This window comes from Phyllobates terribilis, unplaced genomic scaffold, assembly GCF_046119375.1.
Source record: "Phyllobates terribilis strain yellow unplaced genomic scaffold, ASM4611937v1 Scaffold_13__5_contigs__length_258822181, whole genome shotgun sequence".
NCBI classification, from domain to species: Eukaryota; Metazoa; Chordata; class Amphibia; order Anura; family Dendrobatidae; genus Phyllobates; species Phyllobates terribilis.
In genome coordinates, this window is record NW_027362773.1 from 175,533,010 (window position 1) to 175,550,587 (window position 17,578).

At 46.8% G+C, this 17,578-nt stretch overlaps 1 protein-coding gene across 1 annotated transcript in view; it reads left to right on the top strand.

Annotated features, from left to right (window-relative positions):
* The window catches only part of LOC141174636 (harmonin-like), a 287,226-nt gene that overhangs the window by 82,671 nt on the left and 186,977 nt on the right, over window positions 1-17,578 (top strand). The window contains exons 8-10 of the mRNA XM_073659570.1: window positions 864-967; window positions 2,930-3,014; window positions 3,173-3,232. Coding sequence (XP_073515671.1) covers window positions 864-967; window positions 2,930-3,014; window positions 3,173-3,232 — 249 coding nt within the window. The remainder of the gene's footprint in view (window positions 1-863; window positions 968-2,929; window positions 3,015-3,172; window positions 3,233-17,578) is intronic.

The window sequence follows — 17,578 nt, forward strand, 5'->3', positions numbered from 1 at the left end:
CACGAAGGAGGGAAGAAACCCAGACATGAATCCGGGGGCACATACAGACGCCCCTGCTGGAGCCGCTCCTCGAGAGGGAACATCTGCCAGATACAGAGGGGAAACCTGCTGCCGTCTGCAGGAGAACCACGAAGGGGGGAAGAAACCCAGACATGAATCCGGGGGCACATACAGAGGCTCCTGCTGGAGCCGCTCCTCGAGAGGGAACATCTGCCAGATACAGAGAAGAAACCTGCTGCCGTCTTCAGGAGAACCACGAAGGGGGGAAGAAACCCAGACATGAATCCGGGGGCACATACAGACCCCCCTGCTGGAGCCGCTCCTCGAGAGGGAACATCTGCCAGATACAGAGGGGAAACCTGCTGCCGTCTGCAGGAGAACCACGAAGGAGGGAAGAAACCCAGACATGAATCCGGGGGCACATACAGACGCCCCTGCTGGAGCCGCTCCTCGAGAGGGAACATCTGCCAGATACAGAGAAGAAACCTGCTGCCGTCTGCAGGAGACCCTCAAAGGGGGGAAAGGGGCTCAAAGTGAAAGCCGCACTTGAAAAGTCTGAAAGAGTGAAGCCCCTCCCTCAGCCGCGTTGCCTCCTGCCCACCCCCTACTTGCTCTCCATCTGTGGCGCGGCGGGCTGGGAGAGATGCTGGGGTTGTGGGTTGCGCTGGCAGGAGATGCTGGGGGTTGTGGGTTACGCTGGCAGGAGATGCTGGGGTTGTGGGTTGCGCTGGCAGGAGATGCTGGGGGTTGTGGGTTACGCTGGCAGGAGATGCTGGGGGTTGTTGGTTACGCTGGCAGGAGATGCTGGGAGTTGTGGATTACTTCTGTGACATCATTAATTACCGCTAATATTGTGTCCGCAGGATGGAAAGAGCAGCATGGCGGGGCTGGCCTCCATCGGAGGAAGAGACATCAAGGAGAAGAAAGTCTTTATCAGCTTAGTGGGTACAACGGGCATGGGGTGCAGGTGGGTGCCACTTCTCTGCGGGTCCCTTGTGCTGCGCGTGGGGTGACCTAAACAGGGGGTTATGGCAGGGCGGACTTTTTCCTATATGGTGGATTATGGCCGGGGCAAACATGTCTTGTAGGGGCGACTTTTCTTATACGGGAGAAAAAGGCGGTAGAAGATTTGGACTTGTTTTATACAGGGGATTATGGCGGAGGAGTGGGAACATGTCCTGTACATGGGCGTTCAGTTGAATGTAAAAGTTTGGGCACCCCTGGTCAAAACTACGGTTATTGTGAACAATTAAATAATCTCTAAAAGCCCTAAAGTTACAGATGACACATTTCCTTTGTATTTTAGGCCAATTATATATGTGTGTGTGTGTGTGTGTGTGTGTGTGTGTGTGTGTGTATATGTGTATATATATATATATATATATATATACATATATATATATATATATATATATATATATATATATATATATATATATATATATATATATATATATATATATATATATATATATTATTGTCATTTTTTACATTTTAAAATTTGCAAAAGTTTGGGCACCCTGCATGGTTAGTCTTGCATGCTCTGCTATTTTGAGGTCTAGCCACAGATTGTCAAGGATATCCAGATCAGGTGACTGTGAGGGCCATTGTAAAACCTTCAGCTTGCACCTTTTGAGATTGTGGATTGTGACGTGTGTTTAGGATCATTATCCATTTGTAGCTTTTTTACAGATGGTGTTATGTTTGCATCAAGAATTTGTTGATATTTCATTGACTCCATTCTGCCCTCCACCCGTGAAATGTTCCTGGTGCCATTGACTGTAACACAACCCCAGAGCATGATTGATCTTCCCCCATGCTTAATGGTTGGCGAGATGTTTGTTTTCCTGAAATTCTGCGCCCTTTTTTCTCCACACATACCTTTCATCATTGTGACCAGACTTCTAATTTAACCTCCTCCGTCTACAGGACTTGTTTCCAGAATGCATCAGGCTTGTTTAGATGTTCTGAAGCTGAATGTTATGGTGAGGACGCAGGAGAGGTTTTCTTCTGATGACTCTTCCATGAAGGACATATTTGTGCAGGTGTCGCTGAACAGTAGAACAATGGACCTCAACTCCACAGTCTGATAAATATTTCTGAAAGTCTTTTGCAGTCAAGCGGGGGTTCTGATTTGCCTCTCTAGCAATCCTACAAGCAGCTCTCACTGACCTTTTGCTTGGTCTTCCAGACCTTATCTTGACCTCCACTGTTCCTGGTATCTGCCATTTCTTAATTACATTTCGATCTGAGGAAAGGGCGACTTGAAGACGCTTTGCTATCTTCTTGTAGCTTCTGCTTTGTGGCCTCCACCATTGTCAGAGCTCGGCAGCTGCTTAGAAGACCCCATGGCTGCTGGATTTGGCACAAGGTTAGAGGAGGTTTTTATAAAGCTGGAAATTTGCATCACTGGCCAGGCCTAACGATGATAGTTAACAAGATTTAACCCTGACAGGCTAATTAAGGTCTGAAACCTCGGTCAAAGCTATCTGGGCACACACATCTCCAAGGGTGCACAAACTTTTGCATCTGCCAATTTTTCCTTTTGTAATTTTTAAAATGTAAAATATGAAAAATAAATAAATGTTGGGGGCGGTGGCTGGTTGGAGTGTTGGGGCTGGTTGGAGGGTTGGGGGCGGTGGCTGGTTGGAGCGTTGGGGCTGGTTGGAGGGTTGGGGGCGGTGGCTGGGTGGAGGGTTGGGGCTGGTTGGAGGGTTGGGGGCGGTGGCTGGGTGGAGGGTTGGGGGCGGTGGCTGGGTGGTGGGTTGGGGCTGGTTGGAGGGTTGGGGGCGGTGGCTGGTTGGAGGGTTGGGGGCGGTGGCTGGTTGGAGGGTTGGGGCTGGTTGGAGGGTTGGGGCGGTGGCTGGGTGTGACTTGTTGGGAGTGGGCTTTACCTTTTACAAGCCTTATGCCCCTCTTCTTTCTGCAGCATTTCCAGCGGACCGTCCCAGAAGCCGGGGATTTTCGTCAGCAATGTGAAGCCTGGCTCCCTGTCTGCGGAGGTCGGCCTGGAGGTGAGCTCGTAGGTCTGGCTGCTAGCTTGTTAAGGAAGGGAGGTTCACATACTTCTGGACATTATAGCCAGTAAAAGCTATGGCCCGGGGTTGTGTTGCTGTCAGCCCTGCCCCCTCATGATTGTGGTCATTAATCTCATCTTTCTGCTTCATGTCAGGTTGGTGATCAGATCGTGGAGGTGAATGGTGTGGACTTCTCCAGCATCGACCATAAAGAGGTGACGGTCATCAGAACTGCCTGCCACGTGTGTGTGGTCTGGGGGCACAGTGGGTGCGTAACGTGGGAGCCTGCCACGTGTGGGGGCAAAGCGGGTGCGTAACGTGGGAGCCTGCCACGTGTGGGGGCAAAGCGGGTGCGTAACGTGGGAGCCTGCCACGTGTGTGGGCACAGCGGGTGATTAACGTGGGAGCCTGCCACGTGTGTGGGCACAGCGGGTGATTAACGTGGGAGCCTGCCACGTGTGGGGGCACAGCGGGTGATTAACGTGGGAGCCTGCCACGTGTGTGGGCACAGCGGGTGATTAACGTGGGAGCTTGCCTTTCCTGTTTACTACCGGAATTGCCTTTCTTCCTCCCATAATGAGCCCCCTGGTCCTTACTAAAAGAGAAGTCCTGCGCCGGCCTCGGTATTGTCCGCACCTGTATTATACATGTAGATGAGATCGCTTAGCTAAGCAAACGCCAAACTTCTACCCTCGCGGTGTAGGGGGTCCCCCCCTGTGCGGTGTATAATGATTAGCGTGTGCCGCTCAGGACGAGGCTCCATGACGCTTCTCCCCCTTCCCGTCTGGTGACCCGCCACCTACCTCTGGACCGGCCTCTATCTTGCCACCTCCACATCTCTGGCTCCAGACAAAGCTGCTCAGTAAACTCTAGAATCTGCTCCCGGTTTGCAGTGCTACTCCGTGTTGCAAGCTGCACATTTAGATCCGATACCTGGGCTTCCAAACATGCAACCCGCCGACATCCAGCGCAGATAGTCCCCCTCAAGCTGCTGTTCAATGCCGGCACACCGGGCTGCATTGTCCATTTTTAATCACTTGATCGGCATAAAGAACATCAGAAAGATGAAGCAAAAAACAGGAAAACGCCTACAGTGGATATCAAAAGTCTACACACCCCTATTAAATTCCAGGTTTTTGTCACATAAAAAAGATCCCAACAGAAGAATAATTTCACAATTTTTCCTGCCTTTAATATCGTCCATAATCTGCACAAATCCCCCGAGAAACAAACTGAAGTCTTTTTGAGGGGAAAATTAAAAATAACTAAAATACTGTTGCATAAGTTTAGTACAGTATATAAGTACACCCGCTCTAGCTCCGCTCTGTCCTTATACACAGGGGTCAGTACAGTACAGTATATAAGTACACCCGCTCTAGCTCCGCTCTGTCCTTATACACAGAGGTCAGTACAGTACACAGTATATAAGTACACCCGCTCTAGCTCCGCTCTGTCCTTATACACAGAGGTCAGTACAGTACACAGTATATAAGTACACCCGCTCTAGCTCCGCTCTGTCCTTATACACAGGGTCAGTACAGTACAGTATATAAGTACACCCGCTCTAGCTCCGCTCTGTCCTTATACACAGAGGTCAGTACAGTACACAGTATATAAGTACACCCGCTCTAGCTCCGCTCTGTCCTTATACACAGGGTCAGTACAGTACACAGTATATAAGTACACCCGCTCTAGCTCCGCTCTGTCCTTATACACAGGGGTCAGTGCAGTACAGTATATAAGTACACCCGCTCTAGCTCCACTCTGTCCTTATACACAGAGGTCAGTACAGTACACAGTATATAAGTACACCCGCTCTAGCTCCGCTCTGTCCTTATACACAGGGTCAGTACAGTACAGAATATAAGTACACCCGCTCTAGCTCCGCTCTGTCCTTATACACAGGGTCAGTACAGTACAGTATATAAGCACACCCGCTCTAGCTCCGCTCTGTCCTTATACACAGGGTCAGTACAGTACAGTATATAAGTACACCCGCTCTAGCTCCGCTCTGTCCTTATACACAGGGTCAGTACAGTACAGAATATAAGTACACCCGCTCTAGCTCCGCTCTGTCCTTATACACAGGGTCAGTACAGTACAGTATATAAGCACACCCGCTCTAGCTCCGCTCTGTCCTTATACACAGGGTCAGTACAGTACAGTATATAAGTACACCCGCTCTAGCTCCGCTCTGTCCTTATACACAGGGTCAGTACAGTACAGAATATAAGTACACCCGCTCTAGCTCCGCTCTGTCCTTATACACAGGGGTCAGTACAGTACAGTATATAAGCACACCCGCTCTAGCTCCGCTCTGTCCTTATACACAGGGTCAGTACAGTACAGTATATAAGTACACCCGCTCTAGCTCCGCTCTGTCCTTATACACAGAGGTCAGTACAGTACACAGTATATAAGTACACCCGCTCTAGCTCCGCTCTGTCCTTATACACAGGGTCAGTACAGTACAGAATATAAGTACACCCGCTCTAGCTCCGCTCTGTCCTTATACACAGGGGTCAGTACAGTACAGAATATAAGTACACCCGCTCTAGCTCCGCTCTGTCCTTATACACAGGGGTCAGTGCAGTATATAAGTACACCCGCTCTAGCTCCGCTCTGTCCTTATACACAGGGGTCAGTACAGTACACAGTATATAAGTACACCCGCTCTAGCTCCGCTCTGTCCTTATACACAGGGTCAGTACAGTACAGTATATAAGTACACCCGCTCTAGCTCCGCTCTGTCCTTATACACAGGGTCAGTACAGTACAGTATATAAGTACACCCGCTCTAGCTCCGCTCTGTCCTTATACACAGGGGTCAGTGCAGTATATAAGTACACCCGCTCTAGCTCCACTCTGTCCTTATACACAGGGTCAGTACAGTACACAGTATATAAGTACACCCGCTCTAGCTCCGCTCTGTCCTTATACACAGGGTCAGTACAGTACAGTATATAAGTACACCCGCTCTAGCTCCGCTCTGTCCTTATACACAGGGTCAGTACAGTACAGTATATAAGTACACCCGCTCTAGCTCCGCTCTGTCCTTATACACAGGGTCAGTACAGTACACAGTATATAAGTACACCCTCTCTAGCTCCGCTCTGTCCTTATACACAGGGTCAGTACAGTACAGTATATAAGTACACCCGCTCTAGCTCCGCTGTGTCCTTATACACAGGGTCAGTACAGTACAGTATATAAGTACACCTGCTCTAGCTCCGCTGTGTCCTTATACACAGGGGTCAGTACAGTACAGTATATAAGTACACCCGCTCTAGCTCCGCTCTGTCCTTATACACAGGGGTCGGTACAGTACACAGTATATAAGTACAGCCGCTCTAGCTCCGCTCTGTCCTTATACACAGGGGTCAGTACAGTACACAGTATATAAGTACACCCGCTCTAGCTCCGCTCTGTCCTTATACACAGGGTCAGTACAGTATATAAGTACACCCGCTCTAGCTCCGCTCTGTCCTTATACACAAGGTCAGTACAGTACACAGTATATAAGTACACCCGCTCTAGCTCCGCTCTGTCCTTATACACAGGGGTCAGTACAGTACAGTATACAAGTACACCCGCTCTAGCTCCGCTGTGTCCTTATACACAGGGGTCAGTACAGTACACAGTATATAAGTACACCCGCTCTAGCTCCGCTCTGTCCTTATACACAGGGGTCAGTACAGTACAGTATATAAGTACACCCACTCTAGCTCCACTCTGTCCTTATACACAGGGGTCAGTACAGTACAGTATATAAGTACACCCGCTCTAGCTCCACTCTGTCCTTATACACAGGGGTCAGTACAGTACAGTATATAAGTACACCCGCTCTAGCTCCGCTCTGTCCTTATACACAGGGGTCAGTACAGTACAGTATATAAGTACACCCACTCTAGCTCCACTCTGTCCTTATACACAGGGGTCAGTACAGTACAGTATATAAGTACACTCGCTCTAGCTCCGCTCTGTCCTTATACACAGGGGTCAGTACAGTATATAAGTACACCCGCTCTAGCTCCGCTCTGTCCTTATACACAGGGTCAGTACAGTACAGTATATAAGTACACCCGCTCTAGCTCCGCTCTGTCCTTATACACAGGGGTCAGTACAGTACAGTATATAAGTACACCCGCTCTAGCTCCGCTCTGTCCTTATACACAGGGGTCAGTACAGTACAGTATATAAGTACACCCGCTCTAGCTCCGCTCTGTCCTTATACACAAGGTCAGTACAGTACACAGTATATAAGTACACCCGCTCTAGCTCCGCTCTGTCCTTATACACAGGGGTCAGTACAGTACAGTATATAAGTACACCCGCTCTAGCTCCGCTGTGTCCTTATACACAGGGGTCAGTACAGTACACAGTATATAAGTACACCCGCTCTAGCTCCGCTCTGTCCTTATACACAGGGGTCAGTACAGTATATAAGTACACCCGCTCTAGCTCTGCTGTGTCCTTATACACAGGGGTCAGTACAGTACACAGTATATAAGTACACCCGCTCTAGCTCCGCTCTGTCCTTATACACAGGGGTCAGTACAGTATATAAGTACACCCGCTCTAGCTCCGCTCTGTCCTTATACACAGGGTCAGTACAGTACAGTATATAAGTACACCCGCTCTAGCTCCGCTCTGTCCTTATACACAGGGGTCAGTACAGTATATAAGTACACCCGCTCTAGCTCCGCTCTGTCCTTATACACAGGGGTCAGTACAGTACAGTATATAAGTACACCCGCTCTAGCTCCACTCTGTCCTTATACACAGGGGTCAGTACAGTACAGTATATAAGTACACCCGCTCTAGCTCCGCTCTGTCCTTATACACAGGGGTCAGTACAGTACAGTATACAAGTACACCCGCTCTAGCTCAGCTCTGTCCTTATTTACAGGGGTCAGTACAGTACAGTATATAAGTACACCCGCTCTAGCTCAGCTCTGTCCTTATATACAGGGGTCAGTACAGTACAGTATATAAGTACACCCGCTCTAGCTCCGCTCTGTCCTTATACACAGGGTCAGTACAGTACACAGTATATAAGTACACCCGCTCTAGCTCCGCTCTGTCCTTATACACAGGGGTCAGTACAGTACAGAATATAAGTACACCCGCTCTAGCTCCGCTCTGTCCTTATACACAGGGGTCAGTGCAGTATATAAGTACACCCGCTCTAGCTCCGCTCTGTCCTTATACACAGGGGTCAGTACAGTACACAGTATATAAGTACACCCGCTCTAGCTCCGCTCTGTCCTTATACACAGGGTCAGTACAGTACACAGTATATAAGTACACCCGCTCTAGCTCCGCTCTGTCCTTATACACAGGGTCAGTACAGTACAGTATATAAGTACACCCGCTCTAGCTCCGCTCTGTCCTTATACACAGGGGTCAGTACAGTACAGTATATAAGTACACCCGCTCTAGCTCCGCTCTGTCCTTATACACAGGGGTCAGTACAGTACACAGTATATAAGTACACCCGCTCTAGCTCCGCTCTGTCCTTATACACAAGGTCAGTACAGTACACAGTATATAAGTACACCTGCTCTAGCTCCGCTCTGTTCTTATACAAAGGGTCAGTACAGTACAGTATAGAAGTACACCCGCTCTAGCTCCGCTCTGTCCTTATACACAGGGGTCAGTACAGTATATAAGTACACCCGCTCTAGCTCCGCTGTGTCCTTATACACAGGGGTCAGTACAGTACACAGTATATAAGTACACCCGCTCTAGCTCCGCTCTGTCCTTATACACAGGGGTCAGTACAGTATATAAGTACACCCGCTCTAGCTCCGCTCTGTCCTTATACACAGGGTCAGTACAGTACAGTATATAAGTACACCCGCTCTAGCTCCGCTCTGTCCTTATACACAGGGGTCAGTACAGTACAGTATATAAGTACACCCGCTCTAGCTCCGCTCTGTCCTTATACACAGGGGTCAGTACAGTATATAAGTACACCCGCTCTAGCTCCGCTCTGTCCTTATACACAGGGTCAGTACAGTACAGTATATAAGTACACCCGCTCTAGCTCCGCTCTGTCCTTATACACAGGGGTCAGTACAGTACAGTATATAAGTACACCCGCTCTAGCTCCGCTCTGTCCTTATACACAGGGGTCAGTACAGTACAGTATATAAGTACACCCGCTCTAGCTCCGCTCTGTCCTTATATACAGAGGTCAGTACAGTATATAAGTACACCCGCTCTAGCTCCACTCTGTCCTTATACACAGGGGTCAGTACAGTACAGTATATAAGTACACCCGCTCTAGCTCCGCTCTGTCCTTATACACAGGGGTCAGTACAGTACAGTATATAAGTACACCCGCTCTAGCTCCGCTCTGTCCTTATACACAAGGTCAGTACAGTACACAGTATATAAGTACACCCGCTCTAGCTCCGCTCTGTCCTTATACACAGGGGTCAGTACAGTACAGTATATAAGTACACCCGCTCTAGCTCCGCTCTGTCCTTATACACAGGGGTCAGTACAGTACAGTATAGAAGTACACCCGCTCTAGCTCCGCTCTGTCCTTATACACAGGGGTCAGTACAGTACACAGTATTTAAGTACACCCGCTCTAGCTCCGCTCTGTCCTTATACACAGGGGTCAGTACAGTATATAAGTACACCCGCTCTAGCTCCGCTGTGTCCTTATACACAGGGGTCAGTACAGTACACAGTATATAAGTACACCCGCTCTAGCTCCGCTCTGTCCTTATACACAGGGGTCAGTACAGTATATAAGTACACCCGCTCTAGCTCCGCTCTGTCCTTATACACAGGGTCAGTACAGTACAGTATATAAGTACACCCGCTCTAGCTCCGCTCTGTCCTTATACACAGTGGTCAGTACAGTACAGTATATAAGTACACCCGCTCTAGCTCCGCTCTGTCCTTATACACAGGGGTCAGTACAGTACAGTATATAAGTACACCCGCTCTAGTTCCGCTCTGTCCTTATACACAGGGGTCAGTACAGTACACAGTATATAAGTACACCCGCTCTAGCTCCGCTCTGTCCTTATACACAGGGTCAGTACAGTACACAGTATATAAGTACACCCGCTCTAGCTCCGCTCTGTCCTTATACACAAGGTCAGTACAGTATATAAGTACACCCGCTCTAGCTCCGCTCTGTCCTTATACACAGGGGTCAGTACAGTACAGTATATAAGTACACCCGCTCTAGCTCCGCTCTGTCCTTATACACAGGGTCAGTACAGTACACAGTATATAAGTACACCCGCTCTAGCTCCGCTTTGTCCTTATACACAAGGTCAGTACAGTATATAAGTACACCCGCTCTAGCTCCGCTCTGTCCTTATACACAGGGGTCAGTACAGTACAGTATATAAGTACACCCGCTCTAGCTCCGCTCTGTCCTTATACACAGGGGTCAGTACAGTATATAAGTACACCCGCTCTAGCTCCGCTCTGTCCTTATACACAGGGGTCAGTACAGTATATAAGTACACCCGCTCTAGCTCCGCTCTGTCCTTATACACAGGGGTCAGTACAGTACAGTATATAAGTACACCCGCTCTAGCTCCGCTCTGTCCTTATACACAGGGTCAGTACAGTACACAGTATATAAGTACACCCGCTCTAGCTCCCCTCTGTCCTTATATACAGGGGTCAGTGCAGTACAGTATATAAGTACACCCGCTCTAGCTCCGCTCTGTCCTTATACACAGGGGTCAGTACAGTACAGTATATAAGTACACCCGCTCTAGCTCCGCTCTGTGCTTATACACAGGGGTCAGTACAGTACACAGTATATAAGTACACCCGCTCTAGCTCCGCTCTGTCCTTATACACAGGGTCAGTACAGTACAGTATATAAGTACACCCGCTCTAGCTCCGTTGTGTCCTTATACACAGGGGTCAGTACAGTACAGTATAGAAGTACACCCGCTCTAGCTCCGCTCTGTCCTTATACACAGGGTCAGTACAGTACACAGTATATAAGTACACCCGCTCTAGCTCCGCTCTGTCCTTATACACAGGGTCAGTACAGTACACAGTATATAAGTACACCCGCTCTAGCTCCGCTCTGTCCTTATACACAGGGTCAGTACAGTACACAGTATATAAGTACACCCGCTCTAGCTCCGCTCTGTCCTTATACACAAGGTCAGTACAGTATATAAGTACACCCGCTCTAGCTCCGCTCTGTCCTTATACACAGGGGTCAGTACAGTACAGTATATAAGTACACCCGCTCTAGCTCCGCTCTGTCCTTATACACAGGGGTCAGTACAGTACAGTATATAAGTACACCCGCTCTAGCTCCGCTCTGTCCTTATACACAGGGTCAGTACAGTACACAGTATATAAGTACACCCGCTCTAGCTCCACTCTGTCCTTATACACAGGGGTCAGTACAGTACAGTATATAAGTACACCCGCTCTAGCTCCGCTCTGTGCTTATACACAGGGGTCAGTACAGTACACAGTATATAAGTACACCCGCTCTAGCTCCGCTCTGTCCTTATACACAGGGGTCAGTACAGTACACAGTATATAAGTACACCCGCTCTAGCTCCCCTCTGTCCTTATATACAGGGGTCAGTACAGTACAGTATATAAGTACACCCGCTCTAGCTCCGTTGTGTCCTTATACACGGGGGTCAGTACAATACAGTATAGAAGTACACCCGCTCTAGCTCCGCTCTGTCCTTATACACAGGGTCAGTACAGTACACAGTATATAAGTACACCCGCTCTAGCTCCGCTCTGTCCTTATACACAGGGTCAGTACAGTACACAGTATATAAGTACACCCGCTCTAGCTCCGCTCTGTCCTTATACACAGGGGTCAGTACAGTACAGTATATAAGTACACCAGCTCTAGCTCCGCTCTGTCCTTATACACAGGGGTCAGTACAGTACAGTATATAAGTACACCCGCTCTAGCTCCGCTCTGTCCTTATACACAGGGTCAGTACAGTACACAGTATATAAGTACACCCGCTCTAGCTCCACTCTGTCCTTATACACAGGGGTCAGTACAGTACAGTATATAAGTACACCAGCTCTAGCTCCACTCTGTCCTTATACACAGTGGTCAGTACAGTACAGTATATAAGTACACCCGCTCTAGCTCTGCTCTGTCCTTATACACAGGGTCAGTACAGTACACAGTATATAAGTACACCCGCTCTAGCTCCGCTCTGTCCTCATATACACAGGGTCAGTACAGTACAGTATATAAGTACACCCGCTCTAGCTCCGCTCTGTCCTTATACACAGGGTCAGTACAGTACAGTATATAAGTACACCCGCTCTAGCTCCGCTCTGTCCTTATATACACAGGGTCAGTACAGTACAGTATATAAGTACACCAGCTCTAGCTCCGCTCTGTCCTTATACACAGGGTCAGTACAGTACAGTATATAAGTACACCCGATCTAGCTCCACTCTGTCCTTATACACAGGTCAGTACAGTACAGTATATAAGTACACCCGCTGTAGCTCCGCTCTGTCCTTATATACAGGGGTCAGTACAGTACAGTATATAAGTACACCCGCTCTAGCTCCGCTCTGTCCTTATACAGAGGGGTCAGTACAGTACAGTATATAAGTGCACCCGCTCTAGCTCCGCTCTGTCCTTATACAGAGGGGTCAGTACAGTACATTATATAAGTATTATATATAAACCAGGGGAGGAGTCCTGAGGAGATAATTTGCATATTCCCACTGCATTTTGGGGTAAGTGAAGAGTCTCCGCGAGCTCAAAGAACACTGGATTTTGGCTGTTGGAGCTGAAAAGAGGACATCGGTAAACCGTGTGCATTTTGAGGCTTTTTTTTTTTTTTAAGCTTTTTTCACTGTTTTCAGAACATTAACAATAAGAACATGGAAGAGTCCAGGAGCCGTTTGGTGAGCTGCATATCCTGCTACATGTTCACAGACTTGCCAGTGGAAAAGCCAAACTTCACATGCCAGAAATGCAGCTTGTGTCCCTGTTGGAGGAAAAGTTGTGAAATCTAGAAGAGAGGTTAACTACCTTGAAAATCATTAAGGAAGGTGAAGAGTTCTTAGACAGAGCAGAATTATCTCTTCATGATTCAGAAAGAGAAGAAATTCTCTCTGCACCTGAGGAAACAGAGGAATGGAAGCCTGTGACCCCGAGAAGCCGGAGGATCGAGAGGCAGTCAGCACCCATACTGCTCAGGAACCAGTACCAGGCTCTCACGCAGGAGAACCATGAAGAAATACAGCAAGATAAGACTTTGCCAGCAATGAATAACCTTGTAAGCCCTCAGAATCCTCCTGGATGGAGAAAGAAGAATGTTGTGAAGAAAAAACGGAGAGTGGTGGTCATGGGGGATTCCCTGTTAAGAGGAACAGAGGCCGCTATCTGCAGACCAGACATAACCTCAAGAGAAATGTGCTGTCTTCCAGGAGCAAAAATTAAAGATGTGTCTGACAGGATATCAAGACTCTTCAGACCTACAGATCACTACCCATTCCTGCTAATACATGTGGGGACAAATGACACCGCAGGAAAGGACCTGGAAACCATCTGCAGTGACTTTGAAGACTTAGGCAAGAAAGTGAAAGAATTGGGAGCGCAGGTGGTCTTCTCATCCATCCTCCCAGTGGATGGCCATGGAACAATGAGGTGGAATAAGATTCTACAGGTGAACAACTGGCTACGTCGATGGTGCCGTCAACAAGGATTTGGATTTCTGGATCACGGAATGAATTACCTATACGATGGACTACTTGCTAGAGATGGGGTGCACCTTACGAAGACTGGAAAACATGTATTTGGAAGTCGCCTTGCTGCACTCATCAGGAGAGCTTTATACCAGAACAATGTGGGAAGGGAAGCAAAAGGCCAGAAAAAGCCATACAGCTGACAAATACTATTGAGATCTCTGCTACTGGAAGTGGAAAAGAAGAACAAAGACAAAAAAATCTAAATAATAAAAATATGGGAGGAAGAGAAACCAATCACAAACTAAAATGTTTTTATACAAATGCACAAAGCATGGGCAACAAACAAGGAGAATTGGAACTACTAATGCAGGAAAAGGAATATGATGTCATTGGAATCACTGAAACTTGGTGGGACGATACACATGATTGGAATAAAAGGCTAAAAGGATACAACTTATCTGCAAGAAACAGACTTGATAAACGAGGAGGAGGTGTCGCATTGTATGTTAGAAAAGCGAATATCTGCACAGAGATTGAAGCTTCAGAGACTGGGAGTTCTGTGGAAACTGTTTGGGTAAGAATACAAGGAGAGAACAACGGAAAGGACACCATTGTAGGCATTTACTACAGGCCACCTGGGCAAGCTGAAGATATGGATGAACTCTTTATGTATCAAATGACCAAGTTCTCCAAAAAATATGACGCAGTGGTCATGGGAGATTTCAACTATCCAGACATTTGTTGGGAATCTCTCTCAAGTAAAACTAACAGGTCAAGCAAATTCTTATCCTCTCTTGCTGACAACTTTATCTTCCAAAAGGTAGGGGAGAAAACAAGGGGATCTGCTACTTTGGATCTAATCCTTATAAACAGGGAGGAAATGGTTGAGGAGGTAAAGGTGGCTGGGACCCTAGGAGGCAGCGATCATGTTATTATAGAATTTTGGATAACTAGAGGAGGAAGACATGTGAAGACTCAAACTTCAAGGTTAGATTTTAGAAAGGCAGATTTTAAGAGACTCAGAAAGAGAATAGGAGGGATCCAATGGCTGGATGTCCTTAAGCACAAAAATGTCCAGGAAGGATGGGAAATTTTTAAAAATGAGATTCTCAAAGCACAATCGTTAACAATCCCGAAAAGTAGGAAGAATGGGAAGCATTTAAGGAAACCAGGATGTTTGAACACAGAACTTAAACACATGCTAAAAAGAAAGAAAGAAATGTTTATTAAATGGAAAGAGGGAGGCATATCTAGAGAAGATTATAATGCAGTCTGCAGATCCTGCAGGGCACGTATCAGGTTAGCTAAAGCTGACAATGAATTAAGGCTTGCAAGAGATGTCAAAAGCAATAAAAAAGGATTTTGGGGGTATGTCAAAAGTAAAAGAAAAGTCAAAGATGCTATAGGATTTTTACAGGATGAAAATGGAGAAATGGTAAGAGAGGATGTTGAGAAGGCCGAACTTTTTAATTCCTATTTTGCATCTGTTTTCTCTCAGAAAGAAAATGTAACATCAACTGATCTTCACTGTCCTTTTAGAGGAATAGAGGAATCCAAGTTATCTGTAAACAGAAAGATTGTGAGGGAATATTTAGCTAACATAAATGAGTTCAAGTCTCCAGGTCCAGATGAGTTACACCCCAGAGTACTGAAGGAGATCGTAGAAGAAATTTTAGAACCACTCTCCATAATCTTTGAAAATTCTTGGAGAACAGGAGAAGTCCCAGAAGACTGGAGAAGAGCAAATGTTGTTCCTATCTTCAAAAAGGGGAAGAAGGTGGACCCAGGGAACTATAGGCCGGTGAGTCTGACTTCTATACCAGGAAAGATCTTTGAACAAATTATTAAACAACATATATGTAAGTACATGGATAAGAATGAAGTGATGAACCAGAGTCAGCATGGGTTTGTAACTAACAAGTCATGTCAGACTAACTTAATTTCCTTCTATGACAGAATCACTGACTGGGTGGATCAGGGAAATGCTGTAGATATAGTATATCTTGACTTCAGCAAAGCATTTGACAAAGTATCTCACACCATCCTTATTGAAAAAATGACCAAGTATGCAATGGACCAGGCAACTGTTAGGTGGATTCATAACTGGCTTAGTGATCGGACTCAAAGGGTGGTTGTAAATGGCTTCACATCCAGCTGGATGAATGTCTCAAGTGGGGTACCACAGGGCTCCGTCCTGGGACCTGTATTGTTCAACATCTTTATCAATGATTTAGATGAAGGAATTGAGGGTAAACTGATTACATTTGCTGATGACACAAAGCTAGGAGGGATAGCTAATACTAGAGAAGAGAGAGAGAGGATTCAAAAAGACCTAAATAAACTGGAGCAGTGGGCAGCAACCAACAGAATGGTTTTTAACAGGGAAAAATGCAAAGTACTACATCTGGGCAATAAAAATGAAAAAAGCATATACAGAATGGGATGAATAGAGCTAAGCAACAGTACATGTGAAAAAGACTTAGGTATACTAATAGATCATAGACTGAACATGAGTCAACAGTGTGATGCAGCAGCAAAAAAGGCAAATACAATTCTGGGATGTATTAACAGAAGCATACAGTCTAGATCACGTGAAGTCATTATCGGTCTTTACTCCTCTTTGGTCAGACCTCATCTGGAATACTGTGTACAGTTTTGGGCACCACATTTTAAAAAAGACATAGACAAACTGGAGCAAGTTCAGAGAAGAGCGACCAGAATGGTGACTGGTCTGCAAACTATGTCCTATGAGGAACGGTTGCAGGATCTGGGAATGTTTAGCTTGCAAAAAAGAAGACTGAGAGGAGACTTAATAGCTGTCTACAAATATGTCAAGGGCTGTCACATTGTAGAAGGATCATCTTTATTCTCATTTGCACAAGGAAAGACTAGAAGCAATGGGATGAAACTAAATGGGAGGAGACACAGATTAGATATTAGAAAAAACTTTTTGACAGTTAGGGTGATTAATGAGTGGAACAGGCGGCCACGAGAGGTGGTGAGTTCCCCTTCAATGGACGTCTTCAAACAGAGGCTGGACAGACATCTGTCTGAGATGGTCTAGTGAATCCTGCTTTGAGCAGGGGGTTGGACCAGATGACCCAGGAGGTCCCTTCCAACTCTACCATTCTATGATTCTATGAAGTACACCCGCTGTAGCTCCGCTCTGTCCTTATACACGGGTCAGTACAGTACAGTATATAAGTACACCCGCTCTAGCTCCGCTCTGTCCTTATACACAGGGTCAGTACAGTACACAGTATATAAGTACACCCGCTGTAGCTCCGCTCTGTCCTTATACACGGGTCAGTACAGTACAGTATATAAGTACACCCGCTCTAGCTCCGCTCTGTCCTTATACACGGGTCAGTACAGTACAGTATATAAGTACACCCGCTCTAGCTCCGCTCTGTCCTTATACACAGGGTCAGTACAGTACACAGTATATAAGTACACCCGCTGTAGCTCCGCTCTGTTCTTATACACAGGGGTCAGTACAGTACAGTATATAAGTACACCCGCTCTAGCTCCGCTCTGTCCTTATACACAGGGTCAGTACAGTACACAGTATATAAGTACACCCACTCTAGCTCCGCTGTGTCCTTATACACAGGGGTTAGTACAGTACAGTATATAAGTACACCCGCTCTAGCTCCACTCTGTCCTTATATACAGGGGTCAGTACTGTATATAAGTACACCCGCTCTAGCTCCGCTCTGTCCTTATACACAGGGGTCAGTACAGTACAGTATATAAGTACACCCGCTCTAGCTCCGCTCTGTCCTTATACACAGGGGTCAGTACAGTACACAGTATATAAGTACACCCGCTCTAGCTCCGCTCTGTCCTTATACACAGGGTCAGTACAG